We start from the raw sequence: 14,767 nt of genomic DNA on the forward strand, positions 1-14,767 counted from the left end.
ATAGGAAAAAAGTTGAAATATTACTTTGCACCAGAAATAGGTAGTTATGCTCAAATAATTGTAAGGGGAATAAAAAATAACAATTAGGCACCAATAGTGTACTATAAACATCCTGAAAATCAATTCTGCATTTAGGTCCAAAAAACACCTGTCAGTATTTTCAGTTTCCTTTTTTTAAACTAAGGAGAGCTGTCATAGCAACTGTCAAGAAATCAAGCAGCCACAGGGGCATTCCAAAATCCAACACATACAGCATATTTTTAGAGGTAGTTGGAAAGAAGTAGTGGAGAAATATATATCCAGCTGTGCTGCTTTGATTAAATTGTCTTCAATTATGACATCCATGAAACTCCACTTGAAAGCCAAAAATTTCCATTTCAATCAGCATAACACAAGCACCTTAAACCAGCCATGAACAGGTTTAAAAAAAAAAAATACATATATATATAAAAATATGTGTATATATATATATATATATATATATATATATATATATATATATATATAAAAGTTTTATACTTCTCACCTCTGTCTAAGCTCCATTCTGCATGTAAACTAGTTTTGATTCCTTTATACACAGAGAGATGGCAGACGTATTTAACTTTCTGCTTATTATAATACTGGAGTTTGACTCGAGTTCAGCACTTACGTAAGAAAAGGCAAGTGGTTATTTACAAGCTTTTCTGTGTGAAAATCTGTATAGTACAAAACACACAGGCTGATAGAGCTGAGAATGAAATATATCCACTAGTCTTATATTCTGTTCTTTCCCCTTAATGGAGAATGATTTCTGTTCTAATTCTCGCCCTGTAGTGTCAGCAGAGAACAGTAAGATCTTCGGACAAAAAGTCGCTATCAGGGATGATGGAATGAAGCTGAATTTTCTTAAGACTCAAGTTTCAACTTTAACCTATAATCTTCCCAGTTAAAATATGGGCTTTGCATTTAAGAAATTAGGGCTTTGCATAAAAGAAATTTAAGTATTAAATTAGGACATCATTCCAGCTATTTGCAACAACCCCATATATACCAGGACAGAATAATAATATGAAGACATTTATTCCATTCTTTCTCACTCGTGAGTCCACATTATGGGAATCTGTGACATACTGGATCCTAGGTTACACTGGATATTCCTGTTAATGCAGGGTAAAACACAGAATAAAACAATAGTTTTATTCATGTTTTCTTTACAAAACTATTTCATACAGAAATATCTTTTTTCTTCATGCTTGTTTGAAGACAAATACTGGCTGCTTAACAACAAAGGAAGCATGTAACCAGTGCGGTGAAGGAGATGTGAGACGATACAAGGACAAGAAATATTGTAGTAATTGGAGATTCTAGTCTAGTCTAAAGGTAAAGAGTAAATTTTTTTTTGCAAGAGACTACAGAGAACATACTGTAAATACAAAGCAAATAATGCCAACTATCAACAAGGGAAGAGCAAAAGACCAGCACAATCAACCAGAGGACAAGTTATTCAAAGAAAGCAAGGATCCTTCAGAAAGCTGAAATGTTGTCCAAATAAGAGGATCATAATCTGCTAACATTCGTGAAGTTTAAAGATGTACACCAAAAAAAAAAAAAAAAAAAAAAAAACAACCACACACATGCACACACACACTCCATCCATCTTTTACAAGGGCATAAAATCAAGGAAGTCACATCACAATTTTCCAAGACCCATCAAGGGCAGGACGTCTCATCATCTACTGTCAGAGTTGTAAATTCCACCAATAAAGTAGCAGCAGAACAGATATGACTACAGTAGTCAAGCAATTATTAGTACTACTATTTGCTCTGTACTTACTTTAAACTAAAAGAAGTTAGTGTAATCGGCAAAAAAAGTGAACAGGGCTGGCTGATATACTCTGCCTGCACTTCTAGGTGACATTCAAAAAAATTCCCTCAGAGGCAGTCGAGCTGCCATGAGGTATGAGGGAAGGTCCTCAGATGAGCAATAACTGATTAAAAATGGGAAAATAAGAGCAAGAACACTGTTTTTACAGTTCAAGGAGATCATTCCAAGAGATTTGTGCTGGCTGGAGTCCATGGTTTTAAGAATTCACTAATCATCTGGAAAATGACAAAAGATCACTGATGATAAAAAGAAGAACAGCTACCAAAGAGCTGCAGAACAATCTCACTGTCCTAACTCACTGTGTACTAAAACAGCAGCAACATTCAATGGAGATGAAGACAGTAATGACAAAAAAAAAAAAAAAAACAATTCTAACTTACATGTATACAAAAAATGATGGGCCTGAGCTGACAATTCAAACTCAGAAGTGAGATCCTCGTGTTCTAAAAGACTCATGAGAATTGTCAGCTCTGTGTTCAGTGGTGTCAAAAATATATATGAAGTATGATCTAATAATCTAAAGTTTGGACAATTTCTGTACAGATAGCAACCAAGGGGAACTTTCCTCAGAACAACTGAGCTCATCCTCTGTATTTTATATAGACAAACTGAACAGCAATTGATAAGTGGTGAAATCTTTTCAGAGCGCAGTAAACTAGAGGTTCACAACGGAGATTGTTCCCTGTTGAGTTCAAGTCCTTAATCTTTAAGAAGGTGAGGATTTCAGAGTAGTTCCTGTTGCCTAGCTTTAGAAGCTCCCAACAAGCTTTTCTGACTGCCATTCTGAGGTACCTTGCTATCCTCGTGGACTTTAAGGACCCTTGGAATGTAACAATTTTTGATTACAGTTTGGAGGAGACAGATGGCTGGGGTGCAGGTACTGATGCTGCTTGCCTACATCTCAAATTCTTTCTTGAATCTGATGACAATTCCAAGCACAGTCAGGAAGACTGTCTCATCTAAAATAACTAAACTGAAGATTTCTACTTAAAAGTCATTCTTTATAATGTAGGTTGCATTATTCAAGAATATTGCAGGTTTTTTTCTCCCTTAAAAAGGATCCTTATATATTGTGGTCCAATTTACTTAGCCTAGGCAAAGAAAGAAACATCAACATCAAAGAAACTTTCTACATCCTACCTCAGTAGGAATGTGTCTGATAGCCTACAACACAAATTAAAAAAAAAAAAAAAAAAAATTAGACATGAATGGATATTTGTGCATTCCAGGCAAATATGCGAACAGAAATTAGTCATTACAGAGGAGAGACAAGACAGTTGAGCAGAATATAAAGGAAAATAAGCAAAGTGTTCCACATTGCTATTTCTGAAAAGAATGTGCAGAAAAATCATTCCCCTCTGACACCCGTTCAATCATCAAGAAGAAATATTTTCAGTTATCAGCAAACAGTTTTGCATCAAGTCTAGATCATATTGACTATTGCTTTCATTTATGGCCACAGCTAACATACCAAAACTCACTTTTCCTGAGCCCAGAGAAATGATCCTTTGTTGAACGCACACAGATATGATAGAGAAATCTGATTGAACTTTTTTTCTGTAAGTCATACTCACTACCACAAGGTAATTCATACTTTATAGTCATAATAGGATATCATTTTAAAGGTACGACTCGATAAGGAGAAGAACAGAGTAAGCAAAATTCTTCTTTTTGCTCTATAGAGATTTTACCTTATCATACTGGCACACGACAACATTTTCCGTATCAAACAGTTCTTGTCCTTCCTCATCACTCACATCATCTTCACTATTAAGGGGCTCCTGAAAGAAATACATGCAAAAAGTTATGCTTTTCAGTAAGATTATAGCTTTGATTACTTACCTGAGGATACAATCTGTCTACGAACTACAGTCCTGAAAAAAGCATTTGAGGTGAAAGTATTCGGCTTTCCACGGGAAGGCAGGTGTGCAGTTTCTTTCTGCCCTCCATGCTGTGGATGTCCTCAGGCTTTTACCAATCTTAGTGTGGAATTTCAGTATCCAGGCCAGATTCTGGGCCAGGATCTAGGCACCACAGCCTTGCATCACCACACTCATTCTTACTTCTTAACTGCAAGTGTTCTCGTGCTTCCAATTCATCTTTACAAAAATTTGTTTTATCATTATACAGATTTTCATATCTAAAGCATCTAAGCAGTGGAAATGCAATGTCAGCCATATCACTCCCTATGTGCCAATAGATATAAGAACAGTCATGACTTACACATGCTCGTCTAACGCATCATAAACTGATATAGAACTTGACACACACGGAAGGTTTTTAGAGGAAGGAAAAAAACAATGTTTTAAGAGAATTTTGCATAGACCCATATAAATTAACTTCTCCAGATGTTCTAGCAAGTATTTTCCTGTCCCTTAAGATTTGCTTTTCCGCTTTCCAACAACAGTCTCTTCATCCCTTCAATTCTTCCTAAATTGAGCAATTTCTTCAAGTCTTTATACTACTCCTTCACTCCTGCACTTCCAGGCTTGGAGTTTTCTAATCAAAACACGTCTACAGAATCACCAATACCACCGCAAGAATATACACAAATATTGCTTCTACACTGCAAGTCTACTTTGTGTTCAACTTCCTCTTCCCAGCATGACCTTCCCACTCCTGTCCACAAGCCTACTACAAACTGAACATAAGAGGATTGTCTTGAAGCTCATACGGAAACTAGATACCTCTTCTAGATCATTCTTGCCCCCTCTCTGAAGCATGTGACAGTGTCAATTAGTCAAAAGAAGATTCTGATGCTCTAAGTCCTATATGCTGTGGTGAGAATGCCACAGCAGAAATTTTTTCCATCTCATGTAAAGAGCAAATATTTCAAAAGCTAGTACAACCATTACTAAATGCAAAACAAATTTTCTGAAGTCTTCTACATAATCCTCACCTTGCCATCTACCTCAAAAATATGTAAGCTATACTGGGAAGATCCTAGTGGGAGAAGACGAAGGTGTACCACAGGGTTCCTAATTCCTTCCAAAGTAATACTATATTTAAGTGATTTAACAAGCTCTAATGAACTGCTCTACTTGTTACGTAACTGCTGATGAACGAAGTGGGCAAAAATAACAGGAGATCTCCAGCATGCTGAAAATAAAGTCTCTCTATATAAAAAAAATCTGCAAGAATCCTAGACACTAAGATTAATATTAAAGAACACTTAATATTTAACCATAATCACGTTAGGGGCAACGACTAACATGTTCAACCTGACATCAGTGCTGGTCAACATAACAGAAAAGGAGATGTGGACCCAACTAGTAAGTTACAACAGGAAAATACTGTTAGGCACCACTGTATACATATTACAAAAAAATCGATTTAACTCCTGGAAAAAAAACTACAAGTTTTACCTGCGCACACTAGATAATACAGATGATAAAATGCTATGTATGTTCTCGATACTGGCATTTTAAAGGGAATGTTAAAATAACTGGAAAGGCTGCAGAGAACTGTGGGAGTGATCTGACAGTTCAAAAATGCATATTTGGAAAGTAATTTCAGTTTTTTAGTATCCCAATTGCTTTTTCTGCAGGGCTCTGATACAACACAAAATACTTAGTAAAAAGCCAATGGCTGAAGTCTGAAACCTAACTCATTCAAAGTCTAAATTAGGCAAACACAGTTAAGAATGCAACAAGTTATTAAGAGTATTCACTCCCAATCTTATTTCTTCATTTAGAGAAATCAAGGTCAGCTCTTTTTCCAGAAGGTGTTTTATTGTCACATTTGAATTCTCAGAGTGGTTTTAGGATAACAGAAAGCAACTGAATTACAAGATACGGGTCAGATGAGATTTATTTGTCCTCTCTACTCCTAAGCATTTTGAATCTGTAGCACAGACTCCTAAACCTGTGAACGAAGAACATACTCCCCTTTTTTATCCTTCATAACTTTGCTTTGGTATGCAGCACTCAGTCTCAGATGCAGTTGGCTATTTCTGGTCTCTGTGGTCTTTCTGGTTTCATAATCGTATGGCTGACCTCTCCATAATACCAGAAATACTAAAGATTTTATAAGGGCATTCACAATAATTACAACTTTCACTGCCCCCTCTGCTGCGTTTCAAGGTGCTTTGTCAATGCCTGAAAATTTTCCACCACCTCAGTATGGGAAATAAAGAAACTGAAGTAAAAGGATAAAGTGGTATTCTCAAAATTATGAGAATATAACATTCTTTGAGGCATACAGTTTTCTTTCAAGTATTGTGGAAAAATTAAAAACAACACAGAGACATGTTCCAGTCTTCTGAGATACTGTCAAGTTTACCTCTTCAACTTGGCCATCTTCACCTCCATCTTTTTCTTTGTCTTCCTCTTCATCATCATCATAGTCTTCTTCCTCATCTTCTTCTTCCTCAGACGATGTGTCCCCTGCTCCATCAACTTGGAGCACAAGTGGTGCTTGTGGTTGTGCCTGTTGTTGTTGTGGCTGCTGCTGACCAGCTGCAGGAATCTGTGCTTGGGCAGGTGTAGGGGCAGCCACTGTTGTAGGTATGACTTGTGTTTTATTTCCTGTAAACAGGATCTGCTGAGGCTGAATAATCACTCCTGTCTGCTGGGAAATACCTCCAGGGATAGGAGCCAAAACCTGATGGAATACCATTGTAAGTACAGGGGCTGCTACCATAACTCACTATCATACCAATTACCCACAGAAAACAATTAAAACATATTAATTTGACTTAGGTTAATTAGAGAAACAAGAGTTACAAACAGTCCATTTATATCAGTCACACAATTTCATCTTCAACAACATAGCTTCTCTCGTTATTTGGCGTTCATTTTCTGCATTTTGCATTGCTAAACCTAAGAAAAACCACTGTGTCATTTTCCATTCTATAACACTAACACTTCCACCACACTGACTTCCAAGCACAGTAATTTTTAAATTCAAATATTATTTTTAAACCTTATTTATAAAACATTTAACTTTGAATTCTCTACATATTATTATTCAGGCCTAAACTGCACAACTGTCACACAATATTAAATTCAGTGCCTATGCAGTCTAGATGCACACTCAGCCTTGTAGCCAAATGAAAATCTTGGCATGACATACTGTATTCACTGCCAAAAAAAAAAACCCCAAACCCCCCAGCCCCCCCAAAAACAAAAACAAAAAAAAACAAACACACAAAAAAAAAAACAACAGGGTTTCTAGATATTTCTTTCTAAATGCTAAGTGGCAAGAATTACTTTAATTAATAAAGAAATCTTTTAAGAGTGTAGACTAAAATTATACACATACTATATTTCTCATTGGGGACACATAAAAGCAATTTTAAACTGAGACCAGTGAGAATCTGATACAGACTTTCAAGTATCAGTTGAAAATGACAATTCAAAAGTGTTCATTTTAAAAACCTCACTTCTTAACATAATTCTTTTTCTTTCATATACCATTTCTGACTTTGTCAAGTTTGTATTTTCTTTCAATTTGCTCAATTTAAAATGCAAGCCTCTTTAGTAATTTCTATCAGGTTTTCTCCTTCAAATATATCTATTCAAAATTTTTTCTTTACCTGTTGAATAACAGGTGCTTGTACACCACCAGGCTGCATTTGTGGTATGACCTGCTGCTGCAGAACAACCTGCTGCTGCGGCTGAATGATATACTGAGCTCCATTTGCAGTTCTAACTACTTGGAGGATCTGGCCTGGAATAGAATAAATATATAATCAAATTAATTTTAAAAAGCATATTTAAAATAATTTTGGTTTAGAAGCTTGTTTCCTGGAAGACGACCAAAAACAATTAAAGGACAGCATTTCTCTCTCTCTTTCACCAGTTAAAAGATATAATTATTTTAGTTACTTAGAACTTGCTATAGCAACTGTTTCTGAAACAAAGAGACAATAGGATTAATACCTAAATAATTGCAAAGTAAGTAATTCAAGAATAATTTATGCATACAAGACCCCTGAAGCCAAAGATTAACCCTTTAAAGCAGCACAGTTATTTCAAAAATTAACTTCCTACTTAAGAAAATACTTCATGTATTGTAAGGTGAGTTTTACAGACAGAAGACAAAAGGAATATACATCAGAATAGGAAGTACAGGTATTCACATTAAAAATTCTATCCACTACTAATGCTGTAGTATTTCCAAGGTCTCGTCAGATGACACCATCTTTCCCAGGGATTCCTGTCCCTCTGATTACCCATTTTAAGAAATTCCTCTACGCATTACTTCCTTTTCATTATTAACGTGCAGTTGTCTTTCTGAAAACTCTGTCTTTTCGCTTATTAATCATCTCTTTCCTTTTCCCGTAATTCTTGTATTCTGATCCCTCCTCTGTTGTCTTTTATTACCCTACAGCTTTATTACTTTGCCACTTTCCTCACTTCACAAAATATATCTAAGACTTATACACCTTTAGAAACGGCCTTCAACTCTGAAAACAGGCATCCAAGACATATTCCAACAGCAGTTCTTCACATTTCTATTCTGAAAGATGCACACACAGAATAAATGAAGTTACATAATCCTCAACTTCAAACATTTCCCGCAAGGAATTATTTTGTTTCCTGTCTTACGTTCACAGCACAAACGCAAAGGCCTATTTATTGGAACAACAAAGTATACCTGAAAAAAGGAGTACAGTTCTGCAGGCAACCCTAGCCCCTTATGTAAGGAAACATACTACAGATATTTGTAACTGAACAAAAAGGGACAACTGTAACAAATACAAGTAGTATGTGCCATGGGATTTTGCTGTAGAGCATAAATGTACTTTCTTACAATTGGAAAGGATCAGATTCCTAAAAGAGCTGTACATTTCAATTTCATTTCAGCTACAGATCCATTAAACATTCAAATGTGTAAAGCAGGAAGGCTAAATTTGTAGCCCAGAAGGTGATTCTGAGCAGACTAGGCAAATTACTCCGGCAAGAGCATCACCTGCATCTAGAAAATGAACCTTCTCATATCTTTCTTTACTCTCCATGCCAGAGTACATCTGGAATCAAACTTATGAAATCAGCATAATACAAGAGTAATGCACATGAAGCAGTTACGCTGTTTATAAAAGTGGCATTTATGTTATGTTTAAATACTGTTATGCTGTATATTTGGAATATGATATATCTAGCAAAATTGGAATTTCCCCTGTGGATGCTTAGGAGGTACCAGAAACGTCCAGACGCTCCCTCATATGATACACCCTACAGATAGGGTGTTCCTGCTCTTAAATCTCAAATTCAGTACTCGTGCTCAGATCTCGCTTCACAAAGCTTAAAAACATACAAAGCAGAGAGACAGTAACGCCCATCTTTTAGCTTCATGCACTTCTCTAAAAAGTGTGGAAAACTAGCACAGAATCTAACTGCAAGGTTTGAAAAACTAACCAGCCTGGGAGCAATAAGAGACGAGGAGAGTTGTAAAGCAATGATGGCAGTAATTTGCAAAGGGGGATTTCCAGGTTCTGCTTTTAAACCTAATGACACTGCAATGCACAGTGAATGAGCAACGATTAGAAAAAAAATGCATGACCTCCATAAATAGCACGGTCTTGTAGAACCCAGAAAGTCTCTCTCTCTCCCCACCCCAAACACTGTCAGCCTCAAGACTTTTGTTTGACTTCAGTGTTGAGACAGTTACCTGAATTTGTAAGTATCTGCTGAACAGGAGTAACACCAGCAGGGAGAGCCAAGGTAGCTGCAGTGGCTGCAGCACTCTGAAACATAGGAAAAACTGTTTTTAACCGCAAAAGTTATTGTCAGTGTTTCATGTCACAACATACTACCTGAAAATTAAGTATTTATCTTTTTAATTACTATTTACAATGTTTATAAATAAGTTTATGTAGATATTAAAAGATGGTCATTAATTAGCTGTACATTATACTACATATAAAAATTATTTTTGTAACTTCTTCTTTAATAGGAAGATAGAAACCACAATCACTAACTATCACAACTTAACCTGAGATTTCAGATTTTGTGCTCTTCTGCCACCACTGCTGACCTAATAAAGTCCAATACTGAATCGCACATATGGCAATTTTACTTCTACTTTTCAGAGTAGCTTAAGACATGGGCCAATAAACATAATCTCAAGAAACACAAGGTACTTGAGCAATGATCATGTTTAGCTGTCTTGTTTTCATATGGAATACTAGTTAAGTTTGCCCCCCCCCTTTTTTTTTTTAATTCTGCACATGATTTTCATTTCAAATTCTGTGCAACACAGCTCTTCTGAGTGAATGTACACATATAAGGCACTGTCTGTTCAACAGAATGACGAATTTTTGTCTCAAAAATAGTCAATTAGGGTAGAAAACCAAAGATTGTTAATAGGTAATGATTCTAACTTATAAGGAAGCTAAATTCCAGCTCAATGAAGGAGTTCAAAACTCAAAAAATCTGCATTAAGTCCTTAAGTCACAGAGGGAGATGGACATCTCCAGAGGACTATTCATTTCAAGGGTCTCATAACACTCAATTTTTGAAAAGCCTCTCATTCCCCACCAAGGGAAATTATTCTCCTTTACTAATAGGATTTAAACTTTGTCACTGGGTTGAATGCCTATTTCCTGTTGGTAAGAAACACAGTCTCTCCTTAACATCTGACTAATGTAGTAATTACAACTTCCAAAATTAGAGAACACTGAGAAAAGTTAAAATGTGCTTTTCTTCATCCTCAAGTCCCAGGCAAGGGCAGACGCCTAAGTTCTATTGCTCTCTGCCTTCCGAAATATTAGTCTGATCCATTCTTTGATACTTAAAGGTTTATGAGAAAGCACATAATATTTCCAAATTGATTCTCTAACAGAGTATTTATTGAACTGGTAATCTTCTGCAGCATATACTTCAACTGCATTTGACAGCAGCAGAGTTTAAAGCTCAAATTATTCATTTTTGCAATACCTATCAGCAGGATCTAACAACGAGAAGAGACAGGAAGAAAAAAAAAAGTTAACTGCTAGAATAGGCAAGTTACTAATTCCACAGAAATGGCTGTGAAATATAGTAAAAATAAAGGTAGACCTGCTCTCAACCTCCAGGTAAATTATGCTGTTTGGTTAACTAAGTTCAGGTTCTTTTCTACAAGATCAACAGTCCTTCCAGCAGGTAATGAAGAAGCAAACGATAAGCAAATCACTGCACCTTTGACTGATCATGAAACTGTTTAATGTGCTTTTACCATGAAGGTAGTAAGAATTTAATGAGTACTTTTTTAATATACATATTTTAACTTGTTTTAGCTGTTGTTTTCATGGATTTGCAATAAGTCTTCTTTTTTGTTTTTTCCAGCTTAAGCCATGGCACTTAAACCAAGATAATCAAAAAAAAAAAACCTCTAAAGATAAAACCTGCAAGAAATGGATAAAAGATTAGACTCAGTTTTATGTGCTTTTACAAAATTTATGAATCAATATAACCAAAAAAGAACAATTTGAGTGACCAGATAATCTCTCATTTGCTATAATCTTAAATTTCAGAATATTTAACACGGTTTCCTGCTTCCAGCAAATAAAATATGCTTGTATCAGTTAATATTGTTGCGTGAGTACACAACAAGCTCATCATGCAGATTTACGCTAAGAGTACTCTAATATCTGATAAAACGAAGTTTTGGTCGAAGACATGTAAAGCAGAAGAGATCAAGGTAAGCCCTAGATTTGTTACCAAAATTAAGCCCTTGACAACTGATCCTCAATTGTCAGCGCAGCAACAAAACTTAGTAAGACGGCAGCCAACTTTACCAAAAGTTCCTAATTTACTTTTAAGTATCTAGTGACTTATACCAGATTTATGCTTGCTATTTAATGAAAACAACTTACATAATGACAGAGTATGCAAGTATATACTTCTGCTTTTCTTACCATGCCTGATGCATTCATGTGTGGTATCAGCTTGGAATCTGGCACAATAACCTGCTGCTGAGGTGCTAGAAACAGCCAAAAAAAAGCACTGTATGAAAACTATGCAGTCTGTCCACAACAACATCCAAAACAGAACGATTACAGAAAGTATATCACACAAACAAACTGAGCTTTATAATCAAAACAGCTACGGAGCAGGCTCTGACCTTGTGAAGTTTTACTCTCCAGACAATATGCAACAGCAGTTCTTGGTGGCTAATATGGCTATTTTCGCTTTAGAGATTTATTTCAATGCCTTCAGTTACCTATTCTGACTATCTAAAACAAGATTTCAAATAAATTTCTGAAATGAAAGGTATTACAGTAAAATTTTAATAAACCTGATGATGCATCTGAGTTCTCCAAAAAAGTCAGTCAGCAGTGATTAACTCCTCAGACTTACGCAACGACTGCTGTAAGATGAAGAGTATGTTAATAACGTGTAGCAGTCAGCATTAGTTAGGCCTCTGGTTAGCTCAGCTGTTAACATAAGCCTTTGATCTTCACCAGCTTTTTGCTGAAGTTGAAGTAGACAAAATATGCACAAGCACCGGTCCCAAACAACAGAATAATTTTGGCATGCTAAACGAAACAGACAGCTAAACTATGCAAAAACCTCGTTGGTCGTCAAGAAGTGCAAAGTATCCAGAAGCATATATAACAAGCAGACTGAGCGCCAACACTAGTGACGACAAATTGGAAGAAAATAGTGCAATTTTAAAGGATTAATCATCAACAACGTATTCTCTTCTCAATCCTGTAACTAAGGACACTTACAAATACTGGCGGTAACCGAGAGTTCTGGAAAAGGTTCTAAGTAGTGAACACCCCATGACCCTGTACCAGGATCCAGGACCATCTACCCAACCTCCAGGGAACACAGGGAGCAGAAAGAGTCCAGGAAAACCCCATGACCCTGCACCAGGACCCTGCACAGCACTGTAGGAACCACCATGCTGGCCCACCTCATCTCTCTTCAGGACTGGACCATCTTTCCCACAGAGCAAGGAGGCTGTGGAAGAAACTGCTACGCTAATCCACCCGACGCTCTCCTTCACTGGACCACACGGTCCAGTGGACAGGGAAGTCAGGTAATTCATAAAATTGCATAAATCTGCGATTAAAATGCTTTGGTATCCAAATTCATTTAGCATCCACAGCGTCGTTTGTTCTTAAACCACAACAGAGGGCAATAACAAATCGATTTTAAATGCATTAGTACCGTCAGGATCTTCCAGAGGAAGACACAAATGGAACGACAGAGACTCCATACTAGCAGAGGGAAAATGAGTTAGCAGAGTCAGAGCTATTCAGCTAAGTAGCCGCTAGAGGTCTAGAATAGGGGAGCAGACTGACCCTCCAGACCCCAACTGTAACTTGAGCCGAGGTGCTTAGCTCACACAGACACTTCTGTATTTACGGGTCTTTATCTCAAAGTGAATTTTATCCTAACAGCCAAACTAATTTATGTCCAGCCAAATACAGAGTATTGTAAGAGAAAAAAAAAAAAAAAAAACCCAAACCAAGAAACCCAACAACAGGACATAATAATTTTGCATGGAAGCACTAGTTCTCCTCCTCTGTTTTACATATAAACCTTTTTGAGTGGTGTGGGGCAGGGGAATAACCTCATAGTTATCTTTTGTACCTATCACAACAGAGGTTCTGATCCACGAAATATGACAGAAAGACCAAAGTCCACGACTGACTACAACAGATACAAGTTTGTTTCGTTTTTTTTTTTTTTTTTTTTGCCACAATTATAATAGTACACCAAAAACTCTCTCCTCAACTCAAATACAATATGGGTGGCAGGCTTGTTTACACAGCACAGACCCAGTAAAATCCAGTAGTATTTATCTTATTTTCGAACAGAAATTGTAACTGGTGAAAATAACATGTTCCCCTCAAATTACTGATGGGGAGTACATAGGACAATAATCACAAGAAACAGACCTGTTACGGCTTACTAAAACATACCTTGAACCTTCACACCTACACAATGCACAATCTGCTAAGACCGCAACAAAAACAGCCGCTCTACTTTTCACTTAAAACTTGTTCTAATATGAAAAACATCTCCTGCATACACTCAAAACTGTTGTAAAAATATTATTTACATTCTAGCATCCATTTATGCTAAACAATCCTTTTTATTACATTTTTTAAATAACTTTAATCCTAAAGACATTATTACCTCATGACTACGCTGTCACCTGCAAACACATAGTGCTTTGACACTCTGGAGTTGCTAACACATTTTTGCCACAGCTTGAAAGTAAATGTATCCTGAAAAAACCTAAGTTATGCAGTAGTAGACCAGGAAAAGGATTCAGCTTTCCCAACGTCTTCTGCAGAATGTGACTGACGCAAATATAAGGATATTTTTCCTACAGCACACTATTTTTCAAGATGACTCGCTTAACCCATAAAACAGAAGGAAGCAGAAAAAGTATGACATAAAGACACAAAGTTAACCGTGACATAAACAGCCTCCCCTGGATTACTAATGTGTGAAGGATCTGGTCTAAATTGAGAGCCTCGCGCCACAGATGTTAGAGAACAAGTCTGACCTTGCTGAGATGCTGGAATAAGGACCTGTTGTGGCTGAGACTGCTGCTGCACAGTCTGCTGCGGCTGAGGTTGTGTATGATGGGGGTGGTGATGCTGTTGTTGCTGCTGTTGCTGCTGCTGCTGTTGCACCTGCAGCAAAAGCTGCTGCTCTTCTGAGTGGAAGCCATCTACAGCCTTGGACTGCATCAGCTTGTTCTCCCACAGCTAGTTTGAAAAAGGAAAGAGAAATCTCTGTGTATAATTTTTATTCAGTCGGATGTGCAGTGACATAAACACAGTACAACAAAACTCAATTTGTTTTCACTGCTTATCTTGTTCAGTAAACTTAACTAACAAGCCTCTGGGCGTACATAGACTGAAGATTTAACTCCAAAGAGGTAACGTTTTAAGAAGAGGAACTAAATGTTCCATAAGCACGGTCAGTCCAAGCTTAAACTTCAATTAACATT

General features: G+C 36.8%; 1 protein-coding gene across 1 annotated transcript in view; it reads right to left on the reverse strand.

Annotated features, from left to right (window-relative positions):
- GTF2A1 (general transcription factor IIA subunit 1) overlaps nucleotides 1-14,767 on the reverse strand; it is a 29,023-nt gene that overhangs the window by 4,584 nt on the left and 9,672 nt on the right. Inside the window, exons 3-8 of the mRNA XM_068946720.1 lie at nucleotides 14,318-14,522; nucleotides 11,706-11,770; nucleotides 9,479-9,554; nucleotides 7,401-7,534; nucleotides 6,146-6,466; nucleotides 3,556-3,645 (exon numbers count right to left, since the gene is read on the reverse strand). Coding sequence (XP_068802821.1) covers nucleotides 3,556-3,645; nucleotides 6,146-6,466; nucleotides 7,401-7,534; nucleotides 9,479-9,554; nucleotides 11,706-11,770; nucleotides 14,318-14,522 — 891 coding nt within the window. The remainder of the gene's footprint in view (nucleotides 1-3,555; nucleotides 3,646-6,145; nucleotides 6,467-7,400; nucleotides 7,535-9,478; nucleotides 9,555-11,705; nucleotides 11,771-14,317; nucleotides 14,523-14,767) is intronic.

Source organism: Struthio camelus, chromosome 5, assembly GCF_040807025.1.
Source record: "Struthio camelus isolate bStrCam1 chromosome 5, bStrCam1.hap1, whole genome shotgun sequence".
NCBI lineage: Eukaryota > Metazoa > Chordata > Aves > Struthioniformes > Struthionidae > Struthio > Struthio camelus.